The sequence below is a fragment of the Ahaetulla prasina genome, chromosome 5 (assembly GCF_028640845.1).
Source record: "Ahaetulla prasina isolate Xishuangbanna chromosome 5, ASM2864084v1, whole genome shotgun sequence".
Lineage (NCBI taxonomy): Eukaryota > Metazoa > Chordata > Lepidosauria > Squamata > Colubridae > Ahaetulla > Ahaetulla prasina.
In genome coordinates, this window is record NC_080543.1 from 97,050,154 (window position 1) to 97,074,571 (window position 24,418).

The window sequence follows — 24,418 nt, forward strand, 5'->3', positions numbered from 1 at the left end:
CAGAGAGGGACTTCCAAGCAATGTCGGCTGGCGGCCCCCAGGGGAAGAACCTTCTCTGTGGGGGCTCCTACTCTCTGGAACGAACTTCCCCCTGGCTTGCGCCAATTGCCCGACCTTTGGACCTTTCGCCGCGAGCTGAAGACGTATTTATTTACTCGCGCGGGGTTGGCTTAAATTTTAAATTTTAAATTTTTGGATGTATTTTAATGGGTTTTAAATTTTAATATGTTTTAAATTTTGGCCAATTTTATAATAAGTTTTTTTAATTGTTTATTTTAATTGTATTTTGTTACTGTTTTTATTTTGGCTGTACACCGCCCGGGGTCCTTCGGGAGAAGGGTGGTATAAAAATCTAATAAATAATAATAATAATAATAATAATATAAAAACATACAGAGTTTGATTTTCCTTGTCCCTCTCCTCCTCTCCCCTTTCTTTTACTTTGTAAGATTTTGACTCCTGGCATCTGCCTGGAGAAGCCCCTGGATTTGTGCCTTAGATGGGACTAGGACTTAAGGTCTTTCAGTTTCTAACCTTGATGACTTAACTATTACACCAAACTGGCTCTCTCCTATATAAATAGAATATGTAACGAGCCTTTGGAAAAGGCTGAAATTCTCACAGGAGGATTAAAGAAGATCTTATCAACAAAAATAATTTCTGTATATTCTCTTTCTCTTTAACAGATGCCAAGTTTCTGTTAACATTGGAGTATTTAGAATTAATGTAATGCAGTATATTCTGTATAATATGAAATAACTATAGTAGCCTTGGATATAGGAAAAGCTTTTGATATGGTGATGAACAATTAATAAAATTGTTTTTTATACTGTTTTTAACCTGTGTTATATGTATTCTTTGTATTTTTATTGGCTGTGAACCGCCCTGACTCCTTCAGGAGAAGGGCGGTATATAAATCTAATAAATAAAATAAATAAAATAAGAGATAAAAAGCAATTTACTTTCTATTTTATTTTATTTTATTTTGATTAAAATTTATTATCCTAGTCCTGTTGGAATATCTACTAATAGTATTTTTGGTATGCATACAAAGAAACTCATCAAATATGGCATCTATCTTCTTTTATATTTAATTTGGATTTGGAAAATTATTAGACAATCTTGTAATATTCAAGGTATATAAGAGAAAGGAATTGATCTCCTATTTTTTATTGTAGCTTTCTGTTGCGGTTTGTGAATACTGCCCAGCAATAGAGGAAATATTGGATACATTCATACATACATACATGTATGTGTGTGTGTGATTACTAAGTATATACTTAACAAGGTTTTGTTAGAATGTGGATTTGGAAAACAAACAGCAAATTATTATCTTAATTTGAAGTTTTTAAGGTAAAGGCAAAAGTTCCCCTCGCACATATGTGCTAGTTGTTCCCGACTCTAGGGGGCAGTGCTCATCTCGGTTTCAAAGCTGAAAAGCCAGCACTGTCTGAAGATGTCTCCGTGGTCATGTGGCTGGCATGACTAAATGCCAAAGGTGCATAGAATGCTGTTACCTTCCCACCAAAGGTGGTCCCTATTTTTTTTCTACTTGCATTTTTAACATGTTTTCGAACTGCTAGGTTGGCAGAAGCTGGGACAAGTAACAGGAGCTCACCCCGTTACGTGGCACTAGGGATTCGAACCACTGAACTGCTGATCTTTCGATCGACAAATACAATGTATTAGCCACTGAGCCACCACATCTCCCTTGCCATTTTTAGAGACAGCTAAAACTGAATTTATGGTATAAATGCTGGGTAAAACTATTTGTGTCTAATCATGAAATATCATAATAAGAATAAAAAATAAGTCAATTTATATTGTATCACAAAGTATGTGCGAATGTATTTTATTTTTTCAAAATAAGTTTCAAGATTGTTTTGGTGCCTTTAAATTAAAACAAAGTAAAGCTTGGTGTTGGTATACACAAGAATAATAGTCACTCTTTTGTAGTCCCTCTGGATCTCTGGAGAAGATGCTGCTAATGGAAAGGAGCTTCAGTAACCAATGCAAGTGCTTCTAAAGCAAATATCCTTTTTATTCATATCAGCACCTGACAGAGGACCTTGACTTCATTTCACTTTGTCTCTTTCTTCTTGTTCAGTTTAGGGTCTGATATCTGCAGCTCCTTTGAAAAAGTATTAAAAGGTGACAGGACAGTTTGAATCTTGGTGTAACTGAAAGAAATGAGAATGGACTATGCTAGCTCCACGGTGTCCTTTCAGTGGGTGTCTGACAAGCTGAAGGAACATGATGCACCATTTTTTCTTTTTTTCTATAACTCTTTTAATCTACACTCAAAAATAACCTCTCTCTCAGTAAAACCTCCTTAGGAATCTATGGCTTTCAAACTGGAGAATTTACTGTATTGACTACTGGCTGGGCATTGGTGCAAATATAAATAACATCCCCATTTCTTTCCTTTAATTTTCTGATCAAGCATTGCTTAGGCCATAGGAAAGTCCTGGGTTAGATCAAGGAAAAGCTCATTCTGTCTGTTGGGGATAAGATCTGGCCACGAACTCAGCTCTGGAGAATTCAACAACCATCCCCAAAATGGGACAGCCATAGTCAATGTACCCATCTCACATCCACCTCACACTCCATTAGTCAGTCACAGAAAGAAACATCAGTTCTAGGAGCCTAGAAGTGAAATAGTCAGAGACTGGGGAATGAATGAATGAAGTAAATTGAAAAGATCTTGTCTACACAGTCAAATCATCCAAATTAAATAAGCAGACATAATAGATGCTGGTGAATAGAATAGAATAGAATAGAATAGAATAGAATAGAATTTTTTATTGGCCAAGTGTGATTGGACAGACAAGGAATTTGTCTTTGGTGCATATGCTCTAAGTGTACTTAAAAAGACAAGATACATTCATCAAGAATCATAAGATACAACACTTAATAATAGTCATAGTGTACAAATAAGCAATCAGATCATACTAGGAAACAATCAGTATCAAAAATAATATGAAACAAAACATAATTGATAGAGGACAAAATGCCAGGCAATTGCTAGAAGGAAGCCAGCTTATAAACATGAAAGTTAATGTATAAAAAATAGCCTGCAGAACTCTGGAAACAAAGCAATATTTTGCAACGCTTTTTATTTAAACTGAAAGCATTTCCCATGGGAGATTAGGGTTACTTGAAGTCATGCCATTCCTGAATCTGTGATGACAAGGTAAGAGGATTAGAAGTGTTCTGGCAGATTGATTAGATAACATTCGGGATGATTAGATAACATGATAATTTATAAATTATCATGTATGTATCCTAATATCCAAGCGAAATGTTGGAGGTGTGATTGTGATGATGCTACATATTTTCATATTTGGTGGACCTGCAAGAAAATTAAGGTCTTTTGGATAAGAATTTGGTGGATTATTCAAAATGTACTGAAGAAGAAGATAAAGTTCCTGCCACAATTTTTCCTTTTGGGAATTATAATGGATTGTACAGGGATTGAGACTAAATTGATTTTGAACTTAATAACAGCAGCAAGACTGTTGATTGGACAATACTGGAAGAAAGAAGAGATACCTACAATAGAAGAATGGATATTGAAAGTTATTAATTTGGCTGAGATGGCTAAAATCTCAGCGTTTTTAAAAGACAATACGCAGGAAAGATATTTAATTGAATGGAAAAAATGGATTGATTATCTACAAAATAGATATCAGATTAAGAAATATCAGATTGCCTTTGAATAATTAGAAAGTTATTTTATGTAATGGGGAGGGGGTTGGGAGACGAAAAGCTTTGGATGTGGTTATTTGGATTGGAAGGGAAAATCTTATTCTATGTTTGGTTTATGTATAACTTTACCTTGTGATTGACCCGGGAAGCCGGGGGGTAGGGGAGGGAGGGGGGTGTTTTGTTTTTTTTTGGGAGGGAGGGGGAAAAAAGGGGGAAAAATGTTTTTGTTTTTTTAAAAACTCTTTCAATAAAAAAAAAAAACATTCGGGGGACACACCTATGCTTTGCAAATATATACCCCCTCTCTGACTTTTTTGGGAGTTGTGTACAGATGAGATTTAGCCTGAGCATCTCACAAAATTATCAATGAAAAACTGACTTGTAACCTCAACTTGTAACTTTCACTATCACGTGGATAAGACTTCAACCACTAAAATAAGAAGTACCTGTGAAGAACTGCCTGCATTACATGTAAGAAGCTACTAATTTACTATCCAGTTTTTCCTGGACTTTTTCTGTATTGAATATTAGACCAGTTTTCCCAAAGGCTTCAGAGAAATTTATAATAATTGCACCTTTGAAATAAGACTGAAGGAGTCTTTACTTTTTTAAAGTGCACAATAAAAGCACTTGAAAAGTATAACGATGATTTCATCTGCCTAAAAGAATGACTATAGATAATTATGTGGTGGTAGTTTTCTGATTAATATCTGTCATTAATTCTTCCCTTGCATTTTATCAATATTTTAAGAATATCTATAGTTTAGGAAAGAAAGAAAATTTGAAAAGGAAAAACTAAAAAAATGGGACTGGTTTATGTAAATACGTAATAATTCAATTCTTTATTTCTTCTTTTATTTTCTCTTGATTAGTAAGCCCCCTTCCAATGGAACGTAGGCCTGAATTTTTGGGGGGAGGGGGAAGGAAGGAAGGAGGAAGGAAAGAAGGAAAAGAGATGAGTTTTCTGTTTCTTGGGCTAGACAGAGAAGGTGATACAATTTCAGTCAATTCCATGAGGAAGAGAGAAAGAAAAAGAGAGGAGGTCCACCCTTCACTGTTTTATAATTGTCAGTGAACTTGTAATAAGGTAAGTGTCAGGCCTGAAAGAGCAAGTCAAAACATAAGTTTTAATTAAACTGATTTTTGGTTAAAAGCATACAGGGATGGGGTGGCTCAGTGGCTAAGATGCTGAGCTTGTCGATCGAAAGGTCAGCAGTTCAGCAGTTCGAATCCCTAATGCCACATAACGGAGTGAGCTCCCATTGCTTGTCCCAGCTTCTGCCAACCTAGCAATTTGAAAGCATGTAAAAAATGCAAGTAGAAAAATTGGGACCACCTTTGGTGGGAAGGTAACAGCATTCCGTGCGCCTTTGGCATTTAGTAATGCCGGCCACATGACCATGGAGACATCTTTGGACAGCGCTGACTCTTTGGCTTTGAAACAGATATGAGCACTGCCCCCTAGAATCGAGAATGACCAGCACATATGTGCAAGGGGAATCTTTATCTTTACCTTATTGTTAAAAGCCTGGGCACAGGAATCTTTTCAACTAATGATCGACTCCTGCTTAGAAAAAAAATAAGGGCCAATGGCACTCAAAGGGGTTGGATTTATTTCCCTACACTTTTTTGGAAACAATTACTGAAAAGACCTAATGCCAACCAGAAGAGCTAGACATCCTGAGACAAATTTTGCGACTAGTTTGTCCCAGGTAACCACAATATATACTTTTGAACCTATATTTTAACAAAAGATCAACGCAGTAAGCTACATTAAGGGAGAATCTCTTACCACAAAAATATTTGAAAAATGAACCCAATCTCTTCTGAAGATATAGAGTTTACCTGTAACTTTAACAGCTGTGTCTCCATAGAAGGCTTTTTTTGCAACTCTTCTTTGGAGTCCAAAGGACAGAGAAAAGGAACTGTGACCATCCAAGAAAATGGCAGTGTCTCAACTGGGATGGGAAGAAATGAAAAGGAACTGAAGAAGGCTGACAAAGTTTTTGGAAATGAACATGCAATAACATGACTGAGGAGACTTAGATTCATGGGGTTGTTGTGGGAAGAGCTGGGGGAAGAAAGTGGTATCTATGCTGTCTTGAGGAGAGATGAAATAGAAATACAACAATATGAAGAAATAAATATGCGTCTGTCTGAATTTCAATGAGGAAATTCACATTATCATGGAAAGGCTATCTTGCCAGTTCCTTCATTAGTGCATTAAATTGCTTCTCTGACATCTCTGATTTTATTTATTTATCAGAATCTTTTCCCCCTCTTTATTACTCAAGTACAAAGTAACTCAGGGCAATGAACATACATAATAGCAATAGCACTTAGACTTATATACCGCTGCACAGTGCTTTGCAGCTTCCTCTAAGTGGTTTACAGAGTCAGCATATTGCCCCCAACAATCTGGGTCCTCATATAATGCACCTTTCTCCTCCTATTTTCTGTACAACAATAACTCTCTGAGATGAGCTGTACTGAATTACAGGACATACCACATAATTACCTTAAAGTTGACAACTAAGTACTAATATAATACATTTAGTGTAATTGGGGTCAGATAAATGTGGATGGGATGAGCATTGTCATGGCGTTGTCATGTGATTTATCACGACTCCCCCCCCTTTGCTAAACCAGCCGTGGGCATGGCCATCGCCTGGGGCATCCAGCCCGCCGGCCACGAGTTTGACACCTTTGCTCTTAGACAGTATAAATGGATACAGGTTGAGCAACTATTTTATTCTTTCCTTTCCTCCATAGCAGATTTTTCTTTTCTAACAAGGACAAAGCTGCAGAAGATTTATTTCCAATTGGTGGAATTACAGTTTTGTTTCAATACTTGTAAAATATTATTCTGCAATACTGCATCCAGGAGGAGAACATGAATATCCATGGTCTCAGAAGGAGTCAAGGTCAACTCATGTTTTACTTTATTAAATGGAATATCAGAAGACTCTGAAGAATACCATAAGTTCACATTGAAATATTCCTGAATAATATTTTTATTAGATTTTCCCCCCCTTTGCTACATTTATCATTGCAGTCTAGGGAATCTAGAAGAAGAAAAAAGCAATAGTTTGTCTTGCAAACTGATTTCATTTGAAAAGACTAATGTATTCTAAATAGTTAAATAATTTAAAATTTCTTCTTTTATATTTTCCTTTTGTTGGTTTAAATATGTTCTCTCACAAAAATACATCTAGATTTTTAAATGAAAAAATATGTATAGTCCATTTGTAAAACAACATTGCTATATTATCACATTATATTTATTCTGTTTTAAATCTGCAAAATCATTTTCTTCTTTAACTCCTTCTTTGGAGTTTCAAATCTTTTAACATCTTTTAAAAGCATGTTATTGCTGTAATTATCAAGCTGTTCTTTCCTCCTCAGTAAAAACTGCATTCTAATCTCTCTCTAAAAGGAAGAAAGTAAGCTTTTTCTAAATTTCTATGATTAAAACTCTTCTAATTTTCAGAAATATGTGATTAAATTTCTTCTTAAGAAAATTTTATTTTTAAGAAAATTCTTAGAATCAATGTGAATATTTCAAATATAGTTCCTTACTTGTGCTTCTGTGAATAGTGATGATTCTCATTACCATATATTTAATGAAATTTCCCTTCCCTCTTTTCTTTTGCTTTACTTAAAATAATTCCTTTTAGGCTTTTTTATTTTTGCAACTTTGACTTCCTGATTGTGGCATCAACTCATAAAATTCTAAAGTGCTGGCCTAGTGAACTGAAGATTTAATATTTTTGATTTAATATGAAGAGGACTAATGTAGAACTTCCTAAGAACATAATGCATTCTTCTGAAGAAACTGAAAATATAAAACTCTTATTTCATCACCAGCATTCATTTATAATTTCAAAGGTAAGATATATAATACTTACAAATAATGTATCAGATATTAAGACTTACAAAAACATATTCTTTGTCTGTGTAAAATCTCAATGGCTATAAAGTATCAATTTGTTAAAAATTCAGAATTATATACAGGCAATATATATAATTATTATTATTGAGCCTTGAAATATTCAGGGGCCGGATAGCTCAGGCTGGTACAGCCTGTTATTAAGAACACAAAGCCTGCAATTACTGCAGGTTCAAGCCCGGCCCAAGGTTGACTCAGCCTTCCATCCTTTATAAGGTAGGTAAAATGAGGACCCAGATTGTTGGGGGGGCAATAAATTGACTTTGTAAAAATATACAAATAGAATGAGACTATTGCCTTATACACTGTAAGCCGCCCTGAGTCTTCGGAGAAGGGCGGGGTATAAATGTAAACAAAAAAAAAAAAAATATGGTTGTAAGCAGTGGTGGGATTCAAATAATTTAACAGCCGGTTCTCTGCCCTAATGATTTCTTCCAACAACCAGTTCACCAAACTGCTGAGAAAGTTAACAACCGGTTCTCCCGAAGTGGTGCGAACTGGCTGAATCCCACCACTGGTTGTAAGTCATTAGAGTTGTAAGTGAAAGTACCTGCATGACCAGAAGTAAAGTTAGGGCCTTTTTTATGGCAGTTAAGCAAACATCACAGTTATTAAAGAATGCCACAGTTATTAAGTGAATGCCCAAGTCATTAAGTAAATCCATTCATTTGAACAGCCCTTTTTGTCACAAACTGGCAAAAAAGCAGTATGAATTACAGTCATGTGACTGTGGAATGCTGGAAGTAATAAAACCTGACCTAAAAAGATAAAAGGTAAAGGTTCCCCTCGCACATATGTGCTAGTCTTTCCCGATTCTAGGAGGTGGTGCTCATCTCCGTTTCAAAGCCGAAGAGCCAGTGCTGTCCAAAGATGTTCATGTGGCTGGCATGACTAAACGCCAAAGGCACACGGAATGCTGTTACCTTCCCACCAAAGATGGTCCCTGTAATGTATCTTTAAAAGTTTTGGCGGGAAAATAGCACGTTGCTGATTGGTTGAAGCCTCCGGCTAAACTGTATATAAAGAGAGGTTTTTCCCAGCACTGGCTGCTGGGTTCACCATATAGTAAAGAGCTGTTGTCACTATCCTGGTCTCCTGCCTCGTTATTGCCCGAATCTAACACTGGCGACGAGGATGGGATTTCGAGGCTAAGAGCGCCAGGAAAAGAGCTGAACTCACCAGGAAGACGCGAACCCAGCAAACAAGGGGCGGAAAGCAGCGATGTCCGGCTACACACCGCCAGCGCCATTCGACCCAGCTAAGGAAAAATGGGGGTCATACATGGCTCGTTTCGAGTGTTTCCTCGAGGCGAACGAACTTCAAGGAGTTTCAGACAACAGGAAGCGAGCGATTTCCTGAGCCACTGCGGTCCAGAAGTTTTCGACACCGCAGAATCCTGGCGGAGCCAACGCCGTACAGTCGGTACCGTGGCAAACTCTGCAGACTTTATTGAAAGCCCATTATGCACCAACGCCATCCAAGTATGTGCAACGGTTCAATTGGGAGCGAGACAGCAAGAGGGCGAGTCCATCAGCGCATACATGGCCGCCCTGAGGAAAGCCTCAAAACATTGCGAGTACCGAGATTTGGATGAGGCATTGCTGGAGCAACTCATCCGCGGGGTCAGGGACATCCGTTTGCGGAGGCGGCTGCTGTCTAAAAGCAACTTAACGCTGGCAAACGCCTTGGACGAAGCCAGGGCTCACGAGATGTCTACCCAAGCGGCGGAAACCCTACAAAAGCCGCTCGCACCAACGGCTGGTGCGAAATCAACCCCGGTCCACAACGAGGAGATCCAGGCTGAGTCGGACGGTGAGGAAGAGGAAGGAGTCTTCCACACCGGGAGGCCGGAGAAAGAAGATCGGGGTGACTGCGCAAGTTGCGGAGGGCAACACCAACGACAACAATGCAAATTTAAGGATGTGGTGTGTCGGCGGTGCGAAAGGAAGGGGCACATAGCACAGGCCTGTCGAGCACCCCAACCTTCCCGCCAAAAATTCAAACCGGCCAATCAGAGCGCGGGAACGGCGAAGCGGCCCGCGAGTGGTCAGTTTAAAAAAGGCGCGAAGTTGAATCAGACTGTCGTGAGAGTGGGTCACGCATCAACACGCCTAGAGAAAAAATCTTTACAAAGGCAAAGATTGAGGGGGTGCCGTGCCGATTGGAGGTGGACACCGGCTCAGCGATCACGATCATGTCCTGGGACAATCTCGTGAGAGCCTTACCCGCCATCGCAAAGCGCAAGCTGCAACCACAGAAATTAAAGGTACAAGACTACCAAGGAAATTGCATCCCTGTTCGAGGGGTAACGTCCGTCCACGTCGAGTATGGACACTACAAGAAAACTCTGCCCATCACCATAGTCGATGGGACCCTGCCAAGCTTGTTGGGACTGGACTGGTTCCGAGCATTGGGCATGGGAGTGACTGGAATCTTCAGAAACGAAGTCAACCTCAAAGACGCACTCGTGAAAGAATTTGGGGACGTTTTCAGAGACTGCCTGGGCAAGTACACGGGGACCCCTATCTCTTTTAACTTAGACCCCCAAGTTGCCTCTATCCGTCTAAAGGCTAGGAGGGTCCCGTTTGCCCTAAAGCCCAGGATTGACCGGGAACTGGACAAGCTAGTAAACCAGGGAATTCTAGTGCCAGTTGACCATGCTAAGTGGGAGACCCCTATAGTCACCCCAGTCAAACCGGACGGGTCGGTCCGGATTTGCGCTGAGTACAAGGCAACGCTAACAAAGCGTTGCAAAGAGTGCTTACCCGTTCCGGTGGTACAGCACTTACTGCACTCAATGGGGCAAGGGCAAGTTTTTGCCAAGCTAGACTTGGCCCAAGCCTATCAACAGCTGCCCGTAGATAGCAGCACAGCCGAAGCGCAGACAATTGTGACTCACAGAGGGGCTTTTAAGTGTACCCGGTTACAGTTTGGGGTTAGTGTGGCTCCAGGGTTATTTCAGAACCTAATGGAGCGGCTATTGCAGGACTACCAGGGTGGTACCATACTTTGACGATGTACTGGTATCCGCTGAGAATCTAGAGGAATTAGGGTAAGGCTGCGAAAAGTTTTGGGCATTTTCCAGTCTGCCAGTCTCACAGTTAAACTGAACAAATGCCAGATCGGGGTTGAGTCTGTGGAATTCCTGGGCTACGGATAGACAGGGAAGGATTCACCCCACTGAGAGCAAGGTACGGGCCATCAGGAAGGCCCCGGTTCCAAAGAACAAAACGGAGTTACAGGCATTCTTAGGTCTGGTCAACTTCTACGGTATTCTTAAGGAATAAGGCAACAGTAGCCGAGCCGCTGCATAAATTACTAGCAAAGACGGCTGCATGGTCTTGGGGAAAGGCGGAAGCTAGGGCATTCAAGGGTAAAGAATCTCCTATCGAGTGATAGCCTCCTTATCCAATACAATGGCACGCTGCCATTAGTGTTAAGCTGCGATGCATCTCCCTATGGGGTGGGGCTGTGCTCAGCCACAGGTTACCAAATGGCACAGAAGCCCCTATTGCATATTACTCCCGAACCATGTCATCAACTGAAAGGAATTATAGCCAGCTTGATAAGGAAGCCTTGGCTATAGTCTCCGGAGTAAAGAAATTCCATGAATATGTATTTGGTCGTGATTTTGAAATCATCACGGACCATAGACCTTGCTAGGTCTGTTGGCAGGCGATCGCCCAACGCCTGTGGCACTTTCGCCAAGACTGACCCGATGGACTATCTTCCTGGCAGCGATTCTTACAAATTACTACACCGCCAGGAAAGGAATTAGGCATGCAGACGCCTGAGCAGATGCCCGTTACCAGAGACTATCAAGACCCCACTCCGGGATACCAGTTCTGCTAATTGACTCTTTGGACTCTGGCCCAGTCACATCCAAAGAGGTGGCTCGGCTTCGTATAAGGACATTACAATAAGAACTGTAATTGGTTGGGTACAAAGAGGTTGGCCGCTGCGGGCGAGCGTTTAAAGAGTTTGTAAAAACGTGGGGAACTCTCGGCTCAAGGGGTGCCTGCTATGGGGGGATCGAGTGGTGATCCCGGAGAAATTGAGGAAAAAGGTATTGGATCTCCTTCACGAAGGTCACCCAGGGATCGTGAGAATGAAGGGTCTAGCAAGAAGCTATGTGTGGTGGCCCTTAATGGACTCGGAAATTGCTGAAAGGGTAGGGAAATGCCAGGCCTGCCAGGAGTCCAGACCGCTACCCCCAACGGCCCCGATTCGGGAATGGGAGAGACCCCAGGGCCCTGGTCTAGGATCCATATCGATTTTGCCGGCCCCTTCCACGGCCAAACCTTTCTGGTAGTAGTCGATGCCTACTCCAAATGGCTGGAAATCATTCTCATGAGATCCATGACAGCCGAGGCCGTGATTTCAGTCCTACGGCACCTATTTGTAACCCACGGGTTGCCCGATACTTTAGTCTCCGATAACGGCCCGCAATTCACGGCAACCCAGTTTGAGGGGTACTTGGCAGAGGAGGGCATCCGACATGTCCTCTCGGCGCCTTTCCACCCTGCGACGAACGGCCTTGCAGAACGTTTCGTTCGGAGCGCAAAGGAAGCATTGTCCAGAATCAGGCCAGGGCCGGATGGCCTAGAGGAGGAGCTGAGAGGAACGAACAGTCCCTCCGGTCAGCTCGACTCACTCCCAGAAAATGAATTGCGCAGGTCCGAAAGAGTCAGGAGACGCCCAGTCTACTTGCGTGATTACGTTGAAAAATAAGATGTTAATTCTATGTAAATATTGGTAAAGTGCTTTCTGGGAGGGAAGGAGTGTAATGTATCTTTAAAAGTTTTGGCGGGAAAATAGCACGTTGCTGATTGGTTGAAGCCTCCGGCTAAACTGTATATAAAGAGAGGTTTTTCCCAGCACTGGCTGCTGGGTTCACCATATAGTAAAGAGCTGTTGTCACTATCCTGGTCTCCTGCCTCGTTATTGCCCGAATTTAACAGTCCCTATTTTTCTACTTGCATTTTTTACATGCTTTTGAACTGCTAGATTGGCAGCAGCTGGGACAAGTAATGGGAGCTCACCCCGTTTTGTGGCACTAGGGATTCAAACTGCTGAACTGCCAACCTTTCGATCAACAAGCTCAGCATCTTAGCCACTAAGCAACTATGTCCCTCTGGAAGCCTGACTACTCAACATCCATTCATGTGACCACAGGGTGAGCATTCTAACCATTTATGATGTCTGGGGTTACTTTACAGGGTATAAAGCACCAATTATGTGGAATTATAAATTCAAATAGTTGTACAATGACCCCTTGTTAAGGGAAGACTACCTGTAGCAAACCAGACAATGTACTGAAGGACAATATAGAGAGATTTTAAAATAAAATTAATATACCATCTTTACACAATACAGAAAATGTTTATTTGCTCCACTATCTGAGGTAGAATTAAATACATAATTTTAAAAACAGAAAATGGTAAAATATCAGGATAAGATGGGCACCTTCTTGAGTGGTATAAAACATTTATATATCTTTTGGTGCCAAAACTATGTCAAGTGTACAAAGAGATATTTGATAAGGTAACTTTATCACTGGCATTTAACTAGGTTTATATTTCAGTTATACCAAAAGCTTATAATGATCATAGTCAGTGTGTTAATTATTGTTCAATCTCATTGATGATGTTGACACGAAGATTTTAACAGCAGTGTTGGCAAATAGATTAGAGCGACTGAAAAAAATAAAGATTTGACCTTTTTTCCTTTGTCAATTTGACTTTATCAGGAAGCCCAACTATAAATAATAGGGTGAGAAATTGTCAGAAATAGCACTTTGTTGGAGATGTAATGAGTGGTGGGATTCAGCTACTTCACACCACTTCGGGAGAACCGGTTGTTAACTCTCTGAGCAGTTTGATGAACTGGTTGTTGGAAGAAATCATTAGGGCATAGAAATCATTAGGGCATTGTTAAATTATTTGAATCCCACCACTGGATGTAATACAGATAGTACTTCTTTATATGATACGTTTTCACAGTCCTATACTTACCAAAAGTAATAGTGAATTATATAAATATGAGTGTACCACAAAAGCTAAAACTTTCATAGACTATTATCTTGAAGCACAAACCTGGTAGATGGAATTTGTCAAAAGGACAAAATTCTGACCCTATTATGGCAAAAAACCTAATACACAGCATTGGAAAGCTACAGTAAATGTAGTAAATGGGGATTTATGGTTTTAAATGGATTTTAATTTGGCCTTATATTTAATAAGTTTTTTTATTACTGTTTTATTGTGCACTTTTTCCTGTTTTATCTGGCTGTGAACCGCCCTGAGTCCTTCGGGAGAAGGGCGGTATAAAAAATCTAATAATAATAATAATAATAATAATAATAATAATAATAATAATAATAATAATAATAATAATAATAATAATAATTCTTCAATGGATTGAAGACCTGATAGTACTTTCCACTGATTGAAGATTGAAGAAAACATGGATTTTGCATGGACAAGTATAATGTAATATGAGAGCAATTCAAACAAAACAATTTATACAATTTAGGTTATAAACATAGTCTTATAAATGTATTCAAAAGTTATGCATAAATAATATTTGCATTAGATAAATATATATGGAATTTTAATTGTTTACATTTTTACTGAAATATATTTACCTTTATTAACGCTTATCATATAAACCCTTATTTTTGGAGGGTTGTATTTCACAAATACTTTCTCCCCCTTTTTTTGACAAAGTATATATTTCTATCATTATTATTTTTGGCTTTTGTTAGTTTTCTTTCTCTTTTTTATCATTTAAAAAGCAATAAATAAAAAAATAAAAAATGCTCCCACAGTCCTTAATCATGGAAAGGTTTTTTTTCTCCTTCCAGCTCTTTTCCCACAAATAAGTTAAATAAACCCAGCACTCAAGAGCGATTTTACTAGTTGCAGTTGTGTTGCTCCATTTAATTTTTATTTATTTATAAGCCATACATCTTGCTGTTGAGTGCCTCTGGGCTGTTAATCACTCCATTCTGAGATGAGATAGTGGTGCAAAGAAATAGATTTACAAGCCCCTCTTTTTTTTCTCTTACTCATTAACAGTAGCAGTGGGATAGGTGGGATAGGTTGGTTGCCATATATAATAATTCCTGATTCCTAGAGCCTATCATTCTCTGGTGTGCAAGTACGGTTCTATGTGTCATCTGAAATCCTAAAAAACTTAAATCTGTATTCACACCTTCTCCTTTTTGTACATCTGTCCATTTCTTTCAAGATCATATTTACTGCCAGTCAGTTGGGTATCTTCGATCTGCTGAGAGAATCAAGGGAACTGCTATCCTGTAAGACTGTGGCAGAACACTTGAAGACCAGTCTCAAAGGAATGCAGATGCTGCTGGGGGCCTGTGTGGAGATAAAGGTCCTGAAAGTGGAATGGAAGGAGGGCAAAGGTGATCTCATTAGCAGGGAAAAGCAGTTACATTTATTTAAAAATGACCATGTAACATTCTTTTTAGTTAGCATTTCTGGCCATTCTTTTCTTATTCTTTTAATTTAAAATGGTTATTCATAGTTATAAGTTTTGCTCACTAATTTGTTACATTATAATGCTTATGTCCAAAGAACTCAGCCACTTTGCCAGCCTGTGACTTATTTCAACATCTCAGGAACTCTTTTTGGAATGCCAGATAAAAAGGGTTTCGTGACTGAAATAAACTGAAATGTAATTATTTATAATGAACCTTATGCTTTGCTCATCTCAAAAGCATATGGAATTCAGCAATGGTGTTTTGAAGCAATTGTCTTATGCTTTCATTTTCAGAACTTTATGGAAACACAGAGTTTGCTAATCTCTTTCTGGCTAAATCAAGCCCAAAGTCTCAGTATTATACTATGAAGTTTTTTTCAGAATGTGCATATTCATCACTGCAATACTTGCCTGAAGCTGTAAGGTAAGAAGGGATCATTGGTGAAATAAAAATCTTTTCACCAAGAGCATATTAGGGACCAGGACACTCTGAGGGCTTTCTTTCCCACACAAGTACCTGGGATTTGAGTCCTCGCTTGGAAATTGTACCATTTTTATGATTATGCACTAAATTATTCTAAAATAATCATTATTCAATACAATTCACCTGTTTTCTCAGCTATTTCTCCTGAGATCAAATAACTAATAATCTTTGAAGCTGTGGATTTGTTTAAGCACCGTTATGTCTTGCTTACAAGAGGTGGAGTTTCAACAGATGCAGTGATGGTGAACTGATTACACACACATTTGTTTTGGACATTTTAGTGGTGCATATTAATTATCCACTTAATCAAATTTTAATTCTTGCTCAATGCCTTTGGAGAATGTGTCTATCTATATACAGGCATGCCTGGACAGACCCATATAAAGCTAACCTATAAAAAGCTGGGTTAAGGTTGTTGTTGTTGTTGTTGTTGTTGTTGTTGTTGTTGTTGTTATTATTATTATTATTATTATTATTATTATTATTATTATTTTGGATAAGATATCTGTGCATGTTGTTTTTAATTCAAAGTATGGGGTTTTACAATTTACTAGAAATTTTACTAATACTTTATCCCAGTATGAAATCCCAGTATGAAATATCCCAGTATGTAAATGTAGGTTATAGAACATATCTATTATTTAGGAATATCAAACCTAACTGATAGATTGAGACAAGTAGAGCCATTGAATTCTTAGAATTTCATCTTGCTCACCACCAGAAAATCTCTACCAGATGTTGGGACAGGGAGATAGACTGGGAAAATTTTGGTATACTTTACAGTTTGCTATCCAAACCCTTTGACTGATCTGGGGAAAGTCTTGAGGATTATTATGATCGGTTGCACAGTCAGCCAGATATTTAGATTTGGCATTTTTATCCAAGTATTATGTCCTTCCAAAAGACCTGCAATTATTGATGTTGATGTTGTTGCTTAAAGGTTATTAATCCAGTTAAAATATTTAAATTGTCTTAGCATTTGACTTCCCATTTGACATTTTGATGATTGAAGCAAAACTCAATTGATGAAATATCAGAATTCAGAGAGTCTAATATTTAAAAAAAAGCTTTTAAGAGAATTGGTTAAAGGAATTTATTTGATGTTCATACTATTTAATAATAAAAAGTAGTGAAACTAGATAGACATAAAGATTTAATTTCAGTTCACTCACTTCACTGGTTTCTAGTACTGTTGAGAGCCTGTGCTCTTTTTATAGTAATTTTTTGCAAGTAATATGATTCACTATTTGAATATATGTACTATTTGATGCTGGAAAGAAAGAAAAAAAACGTAATCACTAATGGTACTTTTGTTGCTTTCAATTAAAAAAAAACAATTTGCTACAGGGATGGGAAACCTCAGATTTTATCAATATATGGCATTTCTTCAAAGGAATTTTATGGACCTGTGTACAGGTAAAAGTAGCATTTTTATAACTTTCTTAAAAGTTTTTTTTAATAAGACAGAAGGAGTACATTAGCAATGCTACCCAACAACACTGATTTTGGCCAATGTGCCATAAGCAGAACCAAAGCCCAGCTTTGCTCTAACTATGCTCATGCTTCATCCAACCTACAATCACAAATTTGGAGACTAGGTTGCAAACTGTCTACTGGGCAATTTATCACCAGTTAATGAAAATTGTGGAAGATGGTTTGCAAGGAGAAGAAGGTGTGGAAAGATGTGCTGAATAGGATTGTCATAATCTTGTCTTTTTTTCTCATTATCTTCTGCTCCAAAACTCATCTGATCATTATTTCCTGGCTTGGAAATAATTCAAAATTCCTGAAGTTTGGGCTATTTTTGAGATTCTTCAAAAACAGCTGAATTTCAGGCACATTTTGGTATATTCAGGAGACTGGCCAGGAATTACTCAGGTCATAAACTGAATGGCAATAAGAATAATTCCACCGAACAGACACCTAATGCCATTTCACTTCAATCCAGATATTAAGCAACCTGCTCTTTAAAACCAGAGTATGCAAAAGATGAATAGAATAATGAAGAGTGCAATTCTAGCTTCATGGTCAGATGTTACTCATGTATTTCATTTAGTTGTAGCTCTGTTAATCATCTGCCAGTAAAAATTTCAATTCTAGATCAAAGGAAGGCTTTGAAAGCTTTTTCAGGTACATGGATGAGGCTTGGAGTCTGCATGGAAAAGAAGTGGTCTCTGCCTTTGATCTTTCTGGTTTTCAGATCATTTATGATCTGGGTGGTAAGTATCTGACGGTCTTCATCATGTACATTACTATCAATTTAATACCATGCGATACTCTGGGAATCTTGTAATTCTCCAATTGCAAAAGTAGAATTCAAGATACCATCCTGTGATTTTATTTTTTCTAGAGTTTTGAATTTTATTTATAAATAACTATTTTTAAAATTGTTTATCGGAATTACTGGATGTTTCAAAGTAACTAGTAACAGTCCTGAGACTGTTTGGAAAGAGGTGGGAGAAATTTTGAAGATGAAAGCACTCTTCTCCTTCTTTTTTCCTCTCTTGCCTGGATGAGTAATTACCATGAGGCATAATATGAAAAGAGAACCAGGTGGTGTAGTGACTAGAAACCAGGACACTGTCACTTCTAATCCTGCATTAGGCATGAAGCCATCTGGGTGACCTTGGGCCAGTCTCTCTCAGTCCTAGGAAGGGGGCAGTGGCAAACCAGTTCTGAAACCTTGATAAGAAAACAGCAGGAACTTGTCCATTCGCCAGGATTCAAGACTTCATTGAAGGCATACACACACACACACACACACACACACACACACAAATGTATGAAAATCATTAAAGAATGCATCACAGTTCTATATTTACTGTTGTGGAGTTTTTACGGTAAAAGATGCTTGAACACAACATCTGATGTGCATACAATGGGCTTTAGCTGCTCTTTTACATAATATTTGCTTTGCTAACCATGTATCTTAATGTTGCAAAGTAGTACTCCCTATCAATCTCCAGTGAACACATTGCAAAACTGAGCTGCTTTCAAAGAAATTTTGGAAAATTCTCACAATTGGACCTGGGATGACCATAACAATATGAAAATCATAGAACTACCTTTCTCAACATTGTGCTTTGAAATTATGTTGGATCAGAATTATTATCCTCACCATCAAACAGTTACCCTTTTTATGTAACTGGTATTAAGTTTTGAAAATGGTTTCATAGGATGGAAAAAGGCAAAAGCTGATTTAAAATAGATACTATCGCATGGAATTATAAGCGATGGTGTAGAAAAAAGATTGGATTAATCCACTTAGAATAAAATGGTGGGCTTTAGTTTTGATAAAGCAAAGTAATGAAGGAAAAAGTGATGCAAAGAGTTACTGGATAGGAGTAGAATGAAAAGTCATACTTAGTAAATAGGTTTTCAAAGAAATGAAAAAAAATGTGCATAGTAAAAAGACAGCAATAAAAATACAACAATGTAGGAGAAGGAATCAGACAATAGATATCTTAATGAATATATTTGTTTAAATCAGAATATTATATGCCGGATTAGCCCAGATGGATGAAGAATAAAACAATGAGCTAAGTTTTAAAAAAAGTAATCATAAATATTCTAGTCAATTGTTAAAAATGTTGACATGCAGGATATTTTTTCTTACATAGTTTTTTGTTTTCATTTTGTTCTTTTTTCAAGGAAGTAGTGGTGGCTTAGCTAAAGAATTGATTTCAAAATACCCAAATTGTACTGTGAAAATTTTTGATCTTCTTGAAGTTGTGGAAATATCTAAAAAATTTAATGCATTCTCAGATGACTCCCAGATCACTTTCCATGAAGGTAATATATGTTTGGAATCAATATTTCTGTATTTCAAAAAACACTATTGAAAGAATCTAGTGGCAATGTTGAGCCAAGCTTTGTGAAAAAGAGAATAAATTTTGTTTCTAAAGTGATAATAGACTTCAATTTCTACCTTATTAAAAGAATTATTCTTTTTGCAGGAGATTTCTTTAAAGATCCAATTCCAGAAGCAGATCTTTACATATTATCAAGAGTCCTGTTTAATTGGAATGATGAAAAGTGTATCCAGCTACTAACAAAAGTATTTACAGCCTGTAAGCCAGGTAGGTATATTTGCATTGCCAGAAAGAGAAAAACTGCCATTTTGAATGGGAAGAGAAGCAAGCCAATCAGAGCCCTCCATGGCTTTTTTGCTGTACTTGCAACAACCTATGACAAAATATAGATAGTGCTCAATCTGTGACCTAAAATTGGCTGAGAAGTTTTTTTGTAGGCCTTTGCAGTCATTAAATGAGTCACCATGTGACCATTTGCTCAACACATGCAATCTTGGCTCTGCCAGTTGGGGTTATCAAACAGCAGACTGAAAAACTGCATACCAAAAGAGGGCAGGCAATCCTCTCCATGAATGGAAGGGAATCTTTGCACTGGATTGTTGAAAGGAAGCTTGAATCTCAAAGGTCTGATTTGTGGAATTTAGTGGGGAAGATTCCCAAAAAGGTGCGGGCACATTCCAGAGGAGTAAACTATAACTCAATTCAGATAGTTTGTGGAAGAGAGAAAGTGAAGCCAACTCCTCCCTAACAGTTCCCATATCTTATGCTTCATGTAAATAGTAGTGTACTTCAGTTTGGCAAGATTCTGTCTATACATGTAGAACAATAAAGAAATCTATTAGGAAGAATCATTACATATTTTTCTTGGAGACTGACACAGGTTTCTTTCCCTGATCCGCTGCAGGCTTTTCCTGGCCGTCCATGTGCAGAAGGGAACCACTGCACTGGGCCAGAGAATGGAAGCTCAGATCTTCAGTATCTCAGTTTCTTTTCTTCAGCCTACTACAAAAATTCCCGTCCCCTCTATCTGCGGAAGGCATCTTCTGCACTGGCCTGGAGAAACTCTTCAGAAACTAAGCTTCTTTTCTCTGGCTCAATATAGAAATTCCCTTCCACTCTGTGTACAGAAAGGAACCACTGTGCTTGGTCTGAGAAAGGAAGTTTGGATTTCAGGATTCCAGACTCTTTTCTCCACTCCACACAGAAGTTCCCTTTGTGTTAGCCTTTCTACCCTTCAAAGATAGTCATTTGTTAGCTTTTTGGCTGTGTCTTACATTTGTTTGGTTCACCTGTCAGTAGCTACACAAAAAGGTAAAAGTAATAGATCAGGGCACATTGGTCTCCTGGGCCACTCTTCGCCTCCGTCTGAGTGATGGCTTAATTAGCTGGCAATATCAGCTCTGGCAGCAGAATAGCCAGCGCTGCCAAGTGCCTCTGTTATCTTCCACAATGCTGGTGAGTCACCCGGGAACAAACTTCAGCTCTTAGTCAATCAGTGGATTTGCCTGTTACAAAGAGACACAGCAGCTCTTGCTGCCTTTTATATCCTGTGGGGTGTGGCTCCATGACTCAGCACTTCCTAGGCCTGCCCCACCCCTGCTTCTGTTGTTCTCGCCTTTCCTGCCTACAAAACCTAGGGTCCAACCAAGCCTGATTGCCATCAGCTGGGTCTGAAGGTGTGGCCTGGGGGGGGAAGAGTCAGGGGATGGAGGCCTCGTTATCTCTTCCACCTGGCCTGCTTCTGGCTCCTGGAGCTGAGCCAGGGAAGCCAGTGCTCCTGAGGTAAGTCCTGACAGCCCTTCCCCCTCACTTTCCAAGTCACTTTCTGGCAGCAGGCCTGGATCCAAGTCACTTCCTGGCAGGAGGCCCGGCTCGGGGGGTGCAGACACAACAGCCATCTCCCTTGGGTGAGAAAAGTGGCAGGGAACAGACTAAGGCCTCCAATCTGTTAAAATTGGGCTAAAGTAGTATATGCTTTGAGTTAGGGAATGCAGAATTAGCTATGGATTGGCAAAATATTTTGATATCTCTTAGGACTCTAGGAGACTAAAATAGACCATGGATTTAACCTAGGGAAAAAGAGACCAAAACAGTGCTTTAGAAGAGGGGGAAAGTGATGGGAGAAAGGCAGTGGTGGGATTCAAATAATTTACCAACCGGATTGCCCAGGATCAGGTTGGTTGTCATGGGACGCATGGCCCATCCGTGTGCTTCAGCTCTGCCACACATGTGGGACAAGCCTCCCATGACAGCCAACCTGACCAGGGGTGAAATTCAAAATTTTTCCCTACCAGTTCTGTGGGTGTGGCTTGGTTGGGGAGGGGTACTCAGTCACATGACCCCCTCACCAAGCCACGCCCACAGAACCAGGTAGGGAAAAATGAATTTCTATTCTACCTATTTACCTCTTTCTTTGGGTTTACCTTCCTCCTACAGTGGGTTGTGGCAGGCAGAGGGGAAAGCAAGCCAGGGCTGATCCGTCGCCACTGGGTTCCCTGTCAGCCCCCACTTGTCATGAGATGCCTGCAGCCACCTCTTCTTTTTTTTGGTGTAGCTGGATGCTTCTTGTGCCGAAAAAGAAATGGCGGCTTTAGGCTTCTTGCAGCGAAAATTACTGGAGCCACTCTGCTTCTTGAACACAATGCCATCACCCTGTTTCATGCACCGGCCATGCACGCACACATTGTTGCCTGCTGCTGTGCTGAAAGGGCTTGCCTGGGCAAATCCGAGCAGAGCGGTGCAGCAGGCAACAGTTTGCATGTGTGTGTGCATGTCCAGTGCGTGGAACAGGGCAGCGACACACTCAAGAAGCGAAGCAGCTCTGGTAATAGTTGCTCCTAGAAGTTTGCAGCCTCCGTCTCTTTTTTGATGCAAGAAGCATTTAGCTGCACCGAAAAACAGGCGGAGGCTGCAGGCATCTTGTGACAAGGGTGGTGAGATGTGGGCTGGTGGGGAGCCCAGCGGCAACTGCTCAGCCCTGGCTTGCCTTCCCCGGCAGCCAGTTGTGGAAAGAAGGTAAGGACTTGTTGCATGGTGAAGGGACAGCAGGAAGTGGGCTACAATAGAAACAAGGATTTGATGCTCTCAAGAGCTCACATGGGAAGGTGAAGAATTAGAGGGAAATGGAGGGAGGGATTCCCCCCTCCCTGTGGAGCTGTGTGCAGGGGTTGTTGCTCAGTCTGCGGGCAAAAGTGAGAGGGGAGAGGAATTAAGTTGGCAGCACGATTATAGCTGGGCCCAGTGTAGGGGAGACTGTGGGGTTAGTTTGGCCAGGCAAATTATTCCCTCTACTGCTATCAAAGTGGATCCTGGACACTGCAATGCAATGGAGAGGCCTGCACAAGGGAAGGAAGAGGAGCAGGGAAAAAGGGAAAGTGGCTTCCTCCTTCCCTCATGTTGGTTGCTCCATTGTCCATTTCTCCATTGCACTGCCGCACCACAGAACCTGCCCTACCCACCACTGCCCAGATTCCCTTGCTTCCCCTAAGCATTTCTTTGCCTACCTGATTTCCAGCACCATCATGTTTCTTAATCATGTTTCTTGCCATCATGTGCAGGGAAACAAGTTTGGACTAAAAAAAGTAATCAGGTAGGCAAAGACATGCTTGGGGGAAGTAACGGCATCTGGGCAGTGGTGGGTCGGGCACAAAAACCTTGTCTTTGATGGCCAACACCAAAAGGAGAGAAAGAGTTGCCAGGAAGAAGTCAGTCGGCCCGGGAGTTGGGAATACTCTTCTTTCTTTGCCCCACCTGTCACCCCAAATTGCATTGATAAAGGGGGTGGCTGGCTAAGTGAGGTGTAGAAAGTCCTGTCATCCCGGTGTGGTGGGGGAGATGGGGAGAGAGCTCCATCTCGCTCCACATGCCATAATGAAAGGCAGTGGCAGCCTGGCTACTTCCCTTCCCTATTCTCTCTGGCGGTGGAAGCCAACTGTCAGCCACACACCCAACTGTCCATTCATCCATATCTCTCCCTTCCTCCCTCCCTCCCTCCCTCCCTCCCTCTCTCTCTCTCTCTCTCTCTCTCTCAGATCACCCTGTGCCACAGTCCACCATGCAGGCAGGAAGCCCCCTGCCATCTTCCATGGGTTTGAGATGCCACTGAGGAAAGGTCCTGATGACTCTGCAGGCCTCTGTCTCTCTCTCTTCCTTCCTCCACCTTTCCTCAGCGGCATCTGAAACCCATGGAGGATGGCAGGGTGGCTCCCAGCCTTTGTGGTGGACAGTGGCACCAGGTGAGCCCAGAGACATACAAAGAGAAAGAGAGAGAGAGAAAGGGCTCCTCTTGCCATCTTTTCTCCCACCACCCCTTGCCGGGCATAGCAAGGCTTCATGCCACTCACTTCAGCCAGTTCACAGAACTGAGCAAAAATTTAGCTACCGTTTCTATTGAACTGGTGCGAACCAGCTGAATCCCACTACTGGAGAAAGGCCACAGCCATAGGAATGAAAATGAAATGCATGGATAGTTTTTTTTCCTAAGAAACCTATTCCTGAGTTAACAAATTACTTTTGCAACAGGTGGTGGAGTCTTAGTAGTGGAACCAACTATTGATGAAGAAATATCTGGGTCTTTTCCTGCTCATATGTACTGCATCTTAATGTTGCTTCACTCTGAAGGAAAAACACGGAAAGCATCTGAACATCGTACGCTCCTCAACACAGCTGGCTTTAAAGATATTCAGTTTAAGAAAGGAAATGTCTTTGATGTCATTTTGGCCAGAAAATAATATTCAATGTGCTTCATTCCTAGTGAGTGTTAAAAAATTATAATAATAAAGTTGCATTTACTATTGTATTATAACTTGTGAGTGTATAGATGTATCTATTTACTATGCAAAGGACCTTGCAAAACTGTTTATGAGTTACCTTCTCTCTCCTATACACCATTTAATCAAGGAGGAGTCAGGTCAAGTCTCATTTCCCAGGCCTTAAGGATGCTCTTGGTCTTGGTGTTTCTGT

General features: G+C 40.1%; 1 protein-coding gene across 1 annotated transcript; it reads left to right on the forward strand.

Annotated features, from left to right (window-relative positions):
• Positions 1-7,524: 7,524 nt before the first annotated feature.
• Positions 7,525-24,186, forward strand: LOC131199963 (acetylserotonin O-methyltransferase-like). Its single transcript, XM_058186249.1, has 8 exons — positions 7,525-7,596; positions 14,909-15,083; positions 15,455-15,584; positions 16,992-17,060; positions 17,745-17,863; positions 19,296-19,436; positions 19,601-19,723; positions 23,978-24,186. Exons 1-8 carry the CDS (start codon positions 7,525-7,527, stop codon positions 24,184-24,186), a joined length of 1,038 nt encoding a protein of 345 aa, XP_058042232.1.
• The last annotated feature ends 232 nt before the right edge of the window (positions 24,187-24,418 follow it).